We start from the raw sequence: 14,593 nt of genomic DNA on the forward strand, positions 1-14,593 counted from the left end.
AATCATCAACACGTATGAAACCACGCTTATTGGAATACACGGTGGGGTCACGCACGTTACAGCGAGATATTACTCAATCAATCTCTTTATTTGTGATATCGTAGAGAAATACAAAGGTGTCAATACTGTTTTCCAAAAAGTACAGAATAATAAGAAGTTTGTTAACAATTGCTTGTCAGAGGTTAAAATATACTTAAGTCAAAAAAAATATTTCACAAAATACAATTGTTCAATTGTTATTGAAAAACTCGGCTATGCTGTAGAAAGGCTGTTCCGCCAACCATTTGCTGAGCTCTCTCTTCAGGTTCTGTCCTCTTATTCTTCTCTGGAGGAAGCAAGCTGTCAGCTGTATCTATTTCCGTCAGCAATTGATACTCAGTAGTAATTACATTTTTATTTTATCTTTTGGCATTGGCAATGGGCAACTGGGTACAGTTCATTAGTATTTTGGTAATTCCTTTTAAGGCGTAAACATATTTATGTAGAAATCACTTACATATTTAGCATCAAAGTGATAAATCTTCATATTATTGTAATTGGCAGATGGAAATGGCATTTTCCCGAGATGTGATATACTGCGTGTACCCACCTCGTAACCCCTACCATGTATTCAAGTAACCGTGCATAAAACTATTAGCAAAGCATACTATTGCTTCGTATTGCACAATCTAACACACAATATTGTATATGTGTCTTGCGAGTTTTTCATAAGACATTTTCATCTTCCTTTTTGGTTGTTACATCATTACAAATTAACATTCTGAAACAATTTTTAAAAATCTCTCGTAACACACAAAAGGAGTGTGTGTAATGCTTAAAATTAATGCCTTTATTGGAGAACACGATGAACCTATACACTTCTGTTGCGTTTTCTTTTATGTTTATGATTAAGAAATAAAGCACTGCTAACAATTTTTATTTCTCTTAATAAGTAACTAAGCTGCATACGAGTTTATTTTGTAAATAAAATGATGAACAATGTGGTCATATTATAAAAATCAGTATGTTTGTTATAAAAAGTGTTTATCTCGTTTATATTTTGTTTATATCAAAACTGCAATTGTATGCTAACCTTAATTTATAACATGAATTGCATAAAATAGGCTACCATTAATTTTTATTATGAAATATCTACTCCTTTAGCCAGATGCTGCACTAGAAAAGTTAGATTTATAGAAAGGAAAATCGCATTGTCAATAGTGTAATGTAAAAAATATTTCATACATGTTACTTAGGCTAGACAGACCCACATGATCTGGGTGATCCTACATTTGCGTGTTCTTCTACAAAATAAGCTTGGTTTAGCTTAGGTGTGAAATAAGAGAAACAAAATTTATTAACTCTGCTTTATTTGCTTTGTCACAAATGTAAAACTGACCCACCCCTTCATTGTAACAGTCATGTCACAACAAAATCAGTGGATCGTTTTTCGTTGTGGTTCCGTAACCGACCCAGTTACATGACGACAAAGCAGTTTCAGTTGTAATGACTCACAGAAAGCATACAGAGAATTATTGATATAGTTTAGAGAATCATTAAAGGTACCACTTTACAACAAAATAATACTAGTTAGATTTGTGTTATGCTGTAGTATGAAGCACCAGTGCAGTGCTTGTTGAAAAGGGTACTTTCACCAATAAATGTTCTGTATTTATTACCGTTTCATGACACAAACTCTGTACACAACATAGATTTTGCTCTCAACAACACAGAAAAAAAATCCTCTAAGCCACCTACAATTTCCAGTTGTCAGTTTGCTTTGTTTTGTTGTCAAAAACTTTGTTAAAACTGGTGTTCTGCTTGTCATGTGAACGTCAAGTTTTCTGCATGTTGCTGATGCTTCATCTTCTTCTTCTATGGGGCGGCCTATTGCCATGCACTTAAGTCTCAAGGGCCTTTTGCGCACCCCGGAAGCACACCATGAGGCCTACCAGTCTATGATTTCAGCAGTTCCACAAACCGCCGAAAACAACCTATCAGGTCCTCCTGGGGAAATTTACACCCTTGTCCAAACTAACAAAGATGGTATACCGCTCCCTTGCTATTGCAGGACAATCAAAGAGCAGGTTTCCTCCTGCTCATCACACGTTCTACAGAGCGGATCCTCCCGAAGGATGCAACTCTGTAAAGATGCTTCCTCAGGTGACCATGTCCTGTAATCAGACCTATAACCCAAGATGCTACTGGAAATTCAGTTTATAATGGTTTCTCTTGTGTGTAAAATCACAATGAATTGTTTTAAAAATTCATATTTATGGGCCTTTAAAGAAAAACATATTAGTATGTCTAATTATAAAAACATGTTGTTATTGATAAGTAAGGATCAATCCATAACATTTTGACTATGTTAAATTTTGACTGCTTATTATTAATAAAAATTCTTAAATTATATACTATTAAAATTGAAGTATATAATAAATAAATATATAGAAAAAACTTGATTAAGTATATTTTTACTTGTACTAAAGAAGGTTCACTCAGACAGTAGTTATTTGCCGAAATCGTACTCGTCTCCAATTAGTACTGTTTTCACAGTGATTTGTTCAGATGCAGAGTGGCACAGATGTTGTTGTTTGTTATCATCACGAGCATGTACAGTGTAAATTGGATTATGCCAACAACAACCTTTGCCAACTCAAATTATTTCTCCTCAACTGTATGAGTGCTATTTAGTACTGTATTCATATTTCTTCAATAGTACGTTTTCTGCAATCAGGTGGCAAATACACCAAACAAGAATCTGTAAAGAACCTGCATTATGTTTAGGTTAGTGTTTCCAATCAATAGTTTTTATTGTGGTCTTGCTTATCATGCTATTATTGTAGGAGCTGAGAACCAGTATGCTCAGAATAAGTACACAACCTGGTTTTTCTATCAACAGACGATTTTTCAAAATAAAATTGGCCGTCAAATGCGCTAGTTTTGGTGGAGGGTGAAGTAGAAGGATATTGAAAGGGTTAAGAACAAAACAATATTTTTCCAAAAATAATGGTTTTCCTAATTTGACACACTTAAACCCAACCAGAAACATAAATAATAGTTATATCAGTGTTAGATAGCTAGATAAAGATACTGAAATTCACTACTTTTAGGGTCTGTACTTATATAGTAGCTGTTACTGATTTAACATTATTTGTGCGTCTGTTGGTTGATTTTAATTGTGTCAAGCCCCAAGAAAAGTATGATCTTAGAAAACAAATTCTGTTTCATATTTTTAACCCTTTTGATGCGCTCCCATTTTGATCTCTACCAAAATTATCGGGACTGACGATCGATTTAAAGAAAACCCAGGTTTTGTGCACTCTCAGCGCAAATTGGCTCTCTACTCCTGGACTATTTACTACCAACATCATGGCCCTTATGAACTATTATTCCTAGAGCAGTCGGCTGTGAGAAAGATGTTTTGAATAAAAGAAATATTTCTCGTATCAATGTGTAAGAGAATCCCTGCAAACATAAATGTTCCCAAATTTTAGTGACAAATCTCTTAAGAGTATTTCATAGCTAAATAGAATTCAAAACATTTTGTATAAGATCACCTTGTTCCCCTGATAACAAAATCAGTTAAAAAACTTTGATTGTAGACATGAAATGGTTGACTTCATTACAAATATAGCTTAAAGATGGTTTTAATAATTCAAGTCATCTTAAGTTTTCATTTACGTATACATTGAGAATATAGGTGAGACAGCTTAACCTAAATGTTTTTAATCTAGTCATGAGGTAACTCAATGTTGAAAATATACCATTAATTTACATTGTTAAAATTTTAAACTCGCAGTAATCATGCACAAACTTCTCAAGAGTGAAGTATTGGCTAATTAATGAACCAATGATTGGCTGGGTAAATTTTCTTCATGTACTCTATCGGATGGTAAGTAAGTTTAACAATAAGAAGACAAATCTTTCAGTAGAACATGAGCATACAACTTTTCAGTATACTTTTTGACATTATATGCTATAGTGCACACATACTCTATTATTAATGCAGATTCACCAAAAGATTTATCTGGAAACTTTTCAGTTTTTGGCAGGGAGTGGCATAAGAAAAACTCAGTCTGGTGCACTAAGTCTCAGAATTCCAATACACAGAACCACAACCTATAACTAATCCTTCAGCGTCACTGCCTGTAGATTATGGAACTCCTTACCAGATTCTGTCAAACAAATTGAGAGCCAGGAATGATTTGTGGGGGAGCTAAGACGAAGATACCTGGACCGGATGATTGTGGTGGGTGGTGGGGCTACTCTGAATCGTGACTGTGCGAATGAAAGATTGAATGGAATATTGTGTTAGTAAGTTTTAGTTAGATAAGCCTTATTTTGTACTATTAAGATTGTTGTTTTTTTAAGAGGTTAAACAAAGAAAGAACCATATCGTCTTGATTTCACCTCAATAAAGAAGTGTTTCTATTCTATCATGTCAATTGTACTGAGGTAATTGTACTCAGAACTCTTTTGTTCTGGAAATTATAAATTAATAACAGTTAATAAGATCCATTTAAGTGAGAGTAACTAACAAACTTTTAGCATGTAATTAATCATTGCTCTAGCTCTTTATAATCTCAAAATAACATTTTTTTGGTTGTTATAAATGTTATCAACATTATATAAGTATCAGTGGTGCTACATTAACACAATATTACAATTAAAATGGTGCACAATTACAAGTTCAAACAATTAACCCCCTTCTAATTAATATGGTCTCATATTTGACCTTGGTAATTATGAGATAGTGTTGTTTTTGTTTTGTTTTTAATTTCTTTGTGTCATTCATTTGAAATTTGTACTGTGAAAACCGGATAAATTACTAATTACAAACAGGCTTCTATCTATTTCTTTATCAGTTGTGATTCAAATAGAGTCAGCGGCTCAAATTTCCTACCACTTTAAAAAGTGACTGTTTTACCAACGCTTCACAAAAAACTTGTAAAGAAATTTGTAGCAATATAATAAATCTATTCCAATATATAAGGTGTATGAGAACATGTTTAAATAGACTACTGTTTAAGTCTGTCAATTTGAAATAATATTGTTTTTACATCAGTTTAGACACAACTATAGGTAAATTTTGTGATAGCACAAATATTAATGATTTATTTCTTGTCGGAGTTACATTGTAATAGATATCTCAAATACTGTTTTAGACATAAAAACATTGTTGATCATAAACAGTGTTATAAACAGTCCAAAACATTTCTTATAATTTCTCTGGTTTTATAAATAGTGCAGTTGTGAGTTTTTTTAAGTTTTGACTAACGCCATATTGGAATGAAATGGTGAACCAAACCACCAATGGCCATGGCCAAGATATTTATAGGATAACTTTTTGTGGCAGGTTTCATCTTTAGAACAGGGAGTGGTTTTGGGCTTTGGGGGCATGTTCATTGAAGTTATGTAGAGATTTTCCCTAAGTGCTACCTTGAATACAATTACAATAGGTTTGTATAAAAATCTAGCTAAAATTATACGTTTATAAATTTGTATAAATGGCATTAGCCCAATTTAATTTGAATAAAGTTTAAATTGCAAAAACAACTTGCTTCACCGGGACTCAAACCCAGTTCACTTACTTGCCTGTCAAACCACTTTTAACTTTCATTACATTTTTAAGAATGGCAATATTGTAATTTAATTTCAACAAAGATTGAATCACAAAAAGTACTTGCTAAGCTGGGACTTGAACCCATATCTCTCACTTATCGGGCGAGAATTCTACCACTACACCACAGAGCCCTTACTATACTTTTTACGATTTAATCATTTGTAATTTTCAATTAATTCATTATAACAAATTACAATTTTTTTTTAATTTCATAGAGAAATACAGTGGCCTCAAGTACTTGATTATTACAACAACAAAAAATAATGAAATTAAAATAATGAAAGTTTTATTAGTTAAAATTAAGGATAGTTGCGATCTCTGAAGAATTCAGCAAATGTGTAGAGAGGTTGATTAATCAGCCACTTGCTCAAGTTCTTCTTCAGGTCTTGCCCCTTCAGTCTTCTTAATTCCTCGGTAAATCGATTATGTAGTCTGCAGCCACTCTTATTATTAATATGTTCAAAAGATTTGCATTGGAATCGAGTAAAAAGAGTTAATAGTTATGAGCTTCATACCACATCTTATTTAGACTATATGAAGATTCTTGGAATTAGTATATTAGTAAGGTAAGATGAAATAATTACAAAAAATGTACACAGGGATATCAAAAATTTATCAATATTTTTGTTGAATTCGAAAAACTCAAATATGTAGGTAACAAACTCAGGGATGCTACAGGTCAGGGAAGTCAGGGAAAAGTCAGGGAAAAATATAAAATCCCTTTACACAAATAAACTCTGTAATTTCTATGTGCTACTAATTACTTATGGCGCAGTGTTTCTAAAGTATTTTACTTCTGTGTTGTAAAAGATCATTTAAGTCAATCTTTTTGTACGTATTAAACTGTGTTCACTTTATTTTTTGCTTTTTTATATTTGCCACCCTGTTAGCCTCAACACACCACTTTTTTTCCACTCATTAATTGCCAAAAACCCTGGGGATTGCGTCGAAAAAAGTCAGGGAAAAATGAAAAATTTGGTCTGGAAATCAGGGAAAAGTCAGGGAATTTCATTATTGGACTCCTGTAGCAACCCTGAAACTACATTTGTGGCAATACTCTTAGTACTTCCAGAAAGCACAGTGTGTTCCACTTTTTTAAATTTTATGTTCTGCATGGTTCATGCTTGAAAGTAACTTTTTTTACTTATAGGGGACATTTTGAGATTATTTATTTATTTCAACGGTACAACACCAATTTTACAAATATTACAAGTAGATCCAAATGAAATTATTATTCATTTATTAATTACTATATGACTCTGATAATTAAAATTGAAATTAAATAGGTGAATATGAGCTACTCCTTGATCTTTAAACAGCTCATGTTCCATAATTCGAATTTTTAATTGTATATGGCTACGTATATACATACAAAGGTAGTAATTATTGAAATGGCAGAAAACATGCAGGTGAAAGTGTTCTTTTAGTTCTACCCATAGTAAAAAATATTAATTTGTTAAATAAGCTCTATAGTCTGTGCATTGGTCCAAAGTCCAAAGAGTAAAATGAATTAGGCAAAAATTGTTTTTATTTCAATAATTTTTTTTATTCACATGTTCTATAATATATAATTATTTAAGATTATGCATTTTTGGAGTTTTAAGAGAAAGTGTTATTATGTAAATGTATTCATAAACATTGTTGTATTTATCTTAGTAGACATCTAATTTATAACAATATTTGAACTTAACAACTATTGTTTTTCAAAACTTTGGGTTTTAGGTACTGTATGGATCTGAAGGTATTCTTTATATTTAGAGAAACTGTTTTATTTATTACACAGTTATACTTGGCCAAATAAAACATTTAGCTAGTACTTTTATTTTGAGTGTCTCAAATTTTCAAATTTAAAATTTTTGTCTTACATGGATATAAGTAGATGGTTTTTTATTTATATAGTGACTTTTTTGCTTATCATTTTGTTTATAATATACTGTTTCATATTCAGTGATTAAGGTTCTGTAAATTAATATATTTCTGCATTAGTTTGGAGGTGCTTTTGTCAAGATTTACGTTTGGAATACCGTACCAAGATTTTGCGTTTTCTAATTAAGAAATGATTAAATTATGTCTAATTCTCTGATCATTAATTTAATCCAAATCTCAAAATTATAAAGTTTTAATAATTTAATACAACATGAAACTAGCAGTGTCGATATTCTTGATTTCTTTTTTAATTGTCTAATATAGTTTTCTGTATCAGAACTTAGAATGAAACATATTTTGGTTACTCAGAAATAATGTGGGGCAACACACATATGTATGTACAGCTATCGTAATTATTTTAATTTAATTAGACAACCAATAACAAGTACAAATTTTAAAGGTATGTCATTAAATAATTAAATTTGTGATTGAGCCATCTTTTAAAATTCCATTTGCAGCAAAGTGCACAATTCAAGGCACTTCAATAATACAGAATCATTCCAAATTTGCCCAAAAAATTGCCTATGATTTTAATGATTCATTCAGTAAACTTCTTAGATCCAAGAATCACTAGCACCAAGTTTAGGTTTCATAGTCTAAAGTACAAGGTTTATCATTCAAGGAGTTTACGGACATCCATATTGTTAAGGTTATTTAAGTTAAAACACAAGTATATGAAATAATATTTTTTTATTTTTGTTTTATTCCTAAAAATGGCTTGTACATTTACAGCTTAACTTCTACAGCTACCACAATCAACTCGTTTTAAAATTGCACATATTGAAATCACACTTACAAGGTAATGTTATCACAACACTGTAAAAAAATCGATTGTAGGTTTCCAACTGGAAAATTTCTTTGATTAAATTAGTATTATGCTTTCATCGCAATTAAAAAGATCAGATTTATTTAGGTGAGGAACATTTGGACGGTTTTGATCGCAAAGTCTGGAGGGTTCACCAACCTTGTTCTTCAGTCATCACAGAACTTTACAAAATATTTTACACTCTAACTAACTAAGTAAAGCTACACAATCGTTGAGTGGTTGCTAAGTAAAAAAAAGATTTACACAATAAATATAAAATACTACCGTATATTGATCACATATAAATTAAGATAGTCTCTGGCATTGAATATCGTCTTGGGGCTCAGTATATTTACATCCTTGCTTTACACCGGTACGCATTTGGCAAGATTATTCCTATCCTTTCATTTTCTGTTTAAAAAAATAAACCTGAGTAATTTTGTAACTGAAAGTTGCTCTTGTTTTATGAAGCTAATTCAATAGCACTCAAAAATATAAAATTTCTCAATTTAAGAATGGTATATTTGGCAGTTGATTCAATTTTTTAATATTCATGTGACCAGTCCTTCAATTTTATGGACGCCTCTTTAAAATAGAGGTTCTTGAGCAGAAAATGAAGAAGTGACCACATTGTGATATGCTTGATTTGAGCGTGTTCTCTCGTCTATTCCGTGATGATCTCGTTGTCTACTCGGCTGTTCCTCACCCCAGTCTTGCCAGTCCAGGGGTAGATATCTGGGCAGGGTTGGCAGGTCCGCATGTAACGCACACCAGATTTGTGCCACAGGTTGCACACCTTCGGGTTGTTACACCTTCGTGGCCTTTCCTGTAACAACAACAATTTGTTTTGTTACTTACATTGACTTTTTAGCTTGAGGAGGCAATATGTTACAAATGTAGATTGGTAAGTATCATTGCGGCAGAGTAATCATCATGTCCAGTCAACAGATGTTAACAAAAACTCAAATTTTTTGTCTAAAAACCAGATAATATCAAATTATTAAAAAGCTGGCAGCTTATGATCATGACACTGCTCCTTCAACTCACTTGTATAAGCGGATATGTTTGGTTTAAAATATGTTGACAGAAGATGGTCCTCCATAGGGAGGTTGAAATTATTAAGATTTTAATTGTTAATGGAACCATATAAATAAACATAATAGATGTTGAAAATTTGATTTCTATAACAATTTTAAATAGTCACCTTTATTTGGTGTTATTACCGTTTGGTCTACGAACTTGGAGGCCAGTTATAGGAAAATTTGAGATGGTGAGGCTAGCCCTAATATTGTTATATCTTAGTGCCATTCCTGGTAAATATTAGGACTACAACAAAGTTTTATGCTTGATTTAACTTGGGTTTATTATTTGAGCCTCAGCAAATTTGATAATTTGAGAATCCAAACAATCTGTTGTTGGATACTCAATACAATCAGACAACATGATTGTAACATACAATCAAAACACTTGCACGAGGCAAGTTGAATAAATTCACTCTCAATTGAGTGTAATGCTAAGTGTGAAGTAAATGGACTGTAGTTAGTTACTATTTTCCGCACACTAAAACTTGGCCTGTAGTTAAAATTTCTGACTTCTGGGGAACTGTGATACAAAGCTAGGTTAGGTGAAATTGTGTAAAAAGATTGTATGTATTGTCATAATTTGTGGAACAGTGACAATGATAAATGGATTTTGAATGATATCTGTAGTTGCCATTTAATGATTTTGATCAGTGAAGAAATCAGAGAAAAACTAATAAATGATCTTAGCCACAAACTAAAATACAAGTTACAACTATTTAAACTTACATTTTTACTCTATGAATATTAGAGAAAAATTAAATTTGGTTTTATAGGTTATGGCCGTGAAATGTGTTTTTGTTATCTATGCACCAACATTTTTTATGAAGCTATAACATTATGGCCAGCTATAATGCAGTATTCACGTTTGTAAGCAATAAGAAGTCTGCCAAGAGTTGCAGAATTATGATTTTATGTTCCAAGTTACAACCACGCAATGCAATCAAAACACTCAGCTTCTTATGGGAAGAATAAGCATACTTCGAATTAATGACTTAAAAAAATTAAGTTAACCTTAATTCATACAAAAAGATTCCCTATAATATCCACATGCATAATTCCCATAATTCATTCATATTTGCTGCATCTTAGGGAAGCAGGAGAGGGATGCTTTACTCACCGGATAATTGCACTGGAACGGAGCGAAGCTGTTGAGCCTGGATATTGGTGTGGGATCTCGCACCCACTGGATGGCCTGCCAGTTGGTCAACAGCCACACCTCCGGCATCTTAGTGATGGTGTCCAAGAAGGCGATGAAGCCTTCTTTGTGGTGCGGCTGTGTGAACCATGCTGCATGATAGAACAGCCCGAACGGTGACCTAGGTACAGTCAAGTATTTCATCAGTTGTATACCTTTCTCGATATTAACTTCGCACACTTCAACTTCAGACAGTATGAAATCAAAATAAGTTTGGTATTATTATATGGTACCTGTTTGATGTGAAGTGACGCTCAAAGTTCTTGACAAGCATCTTGTATACACCGTCCGCTGTGGGAGGGTTACTGCAAGCATCTCCCATGGAGCATCTGCCTCCATTCAGGTCCTGCCACATCACCATCGGAACTTCCCACACTCCTGTAAATGATGTACGGTACGTTATTCCTTGTTTTTTGGAGGAAGAAATCTTTTGACGATATACACACAAAGAGAGTTTTAAGGTAATAATAGGAATTGGAAAATATACAGAGAAACAGGCTGTATAATTTTAAAACTGATTTTTGGCCATGGTTTGTTTAATTTATATTTGTACTATAGTTTACCTTTCCAATCCAATTTTTTTTTCAATTTAAATTCAAATTCTTTATTGTCACAATTTACATAACGTAGCCTACATTGCTTTTAATCCAGCACAGCTGTAAGAATGGGTGACATTGTTCAGATATAAAATAGAAGTTAATATTACTGTCAGTTATGAAACATTGTTAAAGTCAAAAGTTTAATTAATTAAGTATAATGTTCTACAATTAAATATGTACAATGTTATTATAATTATAAAAGTAAAAAAAATAAAATAAAATGTTTAAATTTATGTTATGTTTATATTCATAATGTTATTAAATTATTTATCATATAGATTATACACAGATACGCTTCAGCAGAGCAATATTTTTTTTCTTTTAACATATCTGAAACTTTTATTTTAAATTTATTGTCTTTTTGTATTGCTTTAAATCTATTAGACAACTTATTGTATAATTTTCTTCCAAAATATTGTGGTGAACGCTCAAACAAACAGTCTGTGAATTGGAAAGTGCAACAGATCTCTATTTCTTGTATTTTAATTGTGGTTATAGTGATTTGCAAAAATGAGCTCGAAATTCTGCCTTACAAACAATAAGCATCTCAGCACATAAACCGATGGACAGGTTAACAGATTTAAGTCTTTAAAATTTTAGAACACTGATCAATTCCACTTCTTAGGAGATCTTCAGGAGATCATAATCGTTCCTGTCTCACTTTGCATTTATACATGTTTCCACAGCACAAATGTTTGTCCATGACGATGTTTCAAGAATATCGTTATAATCTTATCACAGTATAGTTGATATAACAACAACGTCTACTTATATTGTGTCCTGGCTCAAGGAGTGAAATCAAGCGCTGTGCTAAACTAATTGGATTCGTAAGGCAATCTATGATACAAATTAATACTTTTAATCATCTCTTAATCAGTACACTGAAATGTAGACAACTTGGAGGAAAAATACAAATAATAAGTTTTAAAAATGGATAGAAAAAACACTGAAATCTAACACTGTTAAAATTGTAACCATATTACAGTTTGTAATATGATAACAATTTAAAATTATTAAATTTACTAAAATTATTTTGTTGTATGGGTTATTTAATGAAAAATGTATTATTGTTGGTTTTTTATCATCCTTTTATTATTGGTCATCCAAATTGTATATCTATTAATGAACATGCAGCCTATTTGGAGTTTGGTAAATTAAGTGAAGGCCTTATTAAATAATTGGTAAACAAGACTTTACTTTATATATATATATATATATGGTAAGACAATATAATTATTTGAACTATTCCTTAGTTTAGTACAATTATAGTTCTTTATCTAGATGGTTTTCTTACTGTTGATGAAGTCATTTATAAATTAAGTAATAATACTAATAACTAAAGTAAGTAATAAGTAACTAAATAATAATAAGTAAATGGACTGTTTTAAACAAATTATATATTATTAAAGTATTCAATTAATTTGTATACTCAGCATGCTAGTGTATGTTGGGTACTATAAAATGCTACTATGATCAACAACAACAACAAATTAAAATTAAAAACAACATTTTATCAGAATTTAATATCTGCTATGGCCATTAGCTTATGCGTGGAAAATAATGTTCATCAGTAATAATGCTAATATTTACGCAACGTTTTTTAAATGCAAAACAAAAAGAAATAACTAAATACTTATAATTAAAACTAATACAAGGAAAACAACACAAGGTAGTTGCAACATACAAGAATACTGTAGTGTAAAATGTTTGAATAAAGGGTGTAAATTGTTATAAACTAATCTGTTGTACAAATAAAGCAGCTAAGATGGAAAGGGCTGATTCAATGTGAATGTTGAATTTAGCTCTAGTTCACCTTCCTCTTACATGAAGCATCTGAAATCTGATGTTTTTGCAGACTTGACTCCTGAAATCTGGAGTCATGTTCGTCTGAAGGGATCCAAAAATAGTCTGTGATGATGAACGTGGAACAAAGTTTCAAATACAAGTGTATCACTAATAAACTGACCTGGGTAAGAGCGTGTGGGGCAAGGCGGAATCATGCAGTCATGGAAAATTTTGTAATCAAGTGTGTATGGCCAGCTGGGAGGTTTGTTCTCGTAGACCGGCATCGACGAATCGTATGTGAAGTTGGAATCGTAAAGCATTTTGAACATCTTGTTGCCACCAACCTAAAAATAGATTTGCATTAGCTGGCTTACAAAAGCTAGTTTATTTCTGTTATTTAGAGTCCGTATATTTATCAATGCTTGTTGGTTATAAAATATATAACAACTGTAACTTATCCGTATTAAAAATATAAAACCTAACAGCTGTAAAATAAAAGCAATTTGATTCTGCACATAAAAAATGGCTTGTTTATAAATTGTTGGTCTTACAGCAAGGAATGGTGCACGCATGCCTCTGATGTCTTCCTGTCTCACTCCTCCATAAGCAGATAGGATCTCTCTCTGTCCGGCGATTTCTCTTGTCCATTTCTTCACTGAAAACTGCTCTCCAAAGCTATGGCTGAACATTTAAATTTCCATGATTTAGTGTGCTATATTATGGCAGTCTTTCATGACAGATATTTTGCAAATAATCAGTGGTTTTGCAAGTCTATGATTGGAATAGTAACAAACATTTATTTTTTAATGTTTATTTTAAAATATTTCATAATTACTGCTTCCTATTACTGTTTTTAAATGAGCATATAGATGAAATAAAACTCCTCTTAAATTTTAATAATAAAAATAAATTTTAAAGTGATGTTCATTTGACTTCTCAAAGTTTATTTTCAAGTAATTTTTGATTTTTCACTTTTCCCAAAAATTAGTTGGGTGGTCAAACAGCAGTTCTCTATCTTGTGACTCATCACAGATTAAAAAGAAAAACAGATTGAAATTCATACCATATACATTCCTTGTCTGCATGTATAAAATGGTACCTTTTCAAGATTTTAATTTTATATTTTTTTAATACCTACAATAAAAAGCACTCCATAACTATTGGTGTATGAATGGGATACTTTTAAAAATTTACTCTTAACAAGCCCTCCCTGATACTTGTATAAAAATATTAAATAATTGTGAAAATTTAATCTATTACTTAACAAAATACAAAATTTAAAATATTTGGTCGACATTTGGTATTGGGAAAACTGAAATCTTTCGTGAGGGATTTTAAATTTGGTTTTAGATGCTTTTTTAAAATGTTTGTGAAGTTATCATTTCAAAAATTTTAGTTATCCATGAACTGGATTTGTAACTTAACCTTTTGTCTTTAGAAAATATCCTTTCAGGTCGGATCTCCAGCACTGTTGGCCATCCGTTTCTTTATTAATTTTGCCTAGTAATAACAAAGAATGTAAAAAATTGGTTCGGATGAGTAGATGTACTGGACGTTTGGGAAGAAAAAGAAATCATTAGTGGCCAGCTGTGCTAG

General features: G+C 31.7%; 1 protein-coding gene and 1 long non-coding RNA gene across 5 annotated transcripts in view; one reads left to right on the forward strand and one right to left on the reverse strand.

The window, feature by feature from the left end:
• Positions 1 to 3,855: 3,855 nt before the first annotated feature.
• LOC124363092 lies at positions 3,856 to 10,920 on the forward strand. The gene is made up of 2 exons (XR_006922518.1): positions 3,856 to 4,231; positions 10,508 to 10,920. It is a non-coding gene; the product is annotated as an uncharacterized LOC124363092 (long non-coding RNA).
• Positions 8,205 to 14,593, reverse strand: part of LOC124363091 (putative mediator of RNA polymerase II transcription subunit 26) — a 151,826-nt gene continuing 145,437 nt past the window's right edge. For all 4 annotated transcript variants that reach the window (XM_046818200.1, XM_046818198.1, XM_046818199.1 and 1 more), the window contains 5 exons: positions 13,549 to 13,678; positions 13,179 to 13,341; positions 10,847 to 10,991; positions 10,536 to 10,734; positions 8,205 to 9,162 (listed from right to left, as the gene is read on the reverse strand). In XM_046818200.1, the coding sequence (XP_046674156.1) occupies positions 9,001 to 9,162; positions 10,536 to 10,734; positions 10,847 to 10,991; positions 13,179 to 13,341; positions 13,549 to 13,678 (799 nt within the window). In that variant the 3' untranslated portion in view covers positions 8,205 to 9,000. The remainder of the gene's footprint in view (positions 9,163 to 10,535; positions 10,735 to 10,846; positions 10,992 to 13,178; positions 13,342 to 13,548; positions 13,679 to 14,593) is intronic.

This window comes from Homalodisca vitripennis, chromosome 5, assembly GCF_021130785.1.
Source record: "Homalodisca vitripennis isolate AUS2020 chromosome 5, UT_GWSS_2.1, whole genome shotgun sequence".
Classification (NCBI taxonomy): domain Eukaryota; kingdom Metazoa; phylum Arthropoda; class Insecta; order Hemiptera; family Cicadellidae; genus Homalodisca; species Homalodisca vitripennis.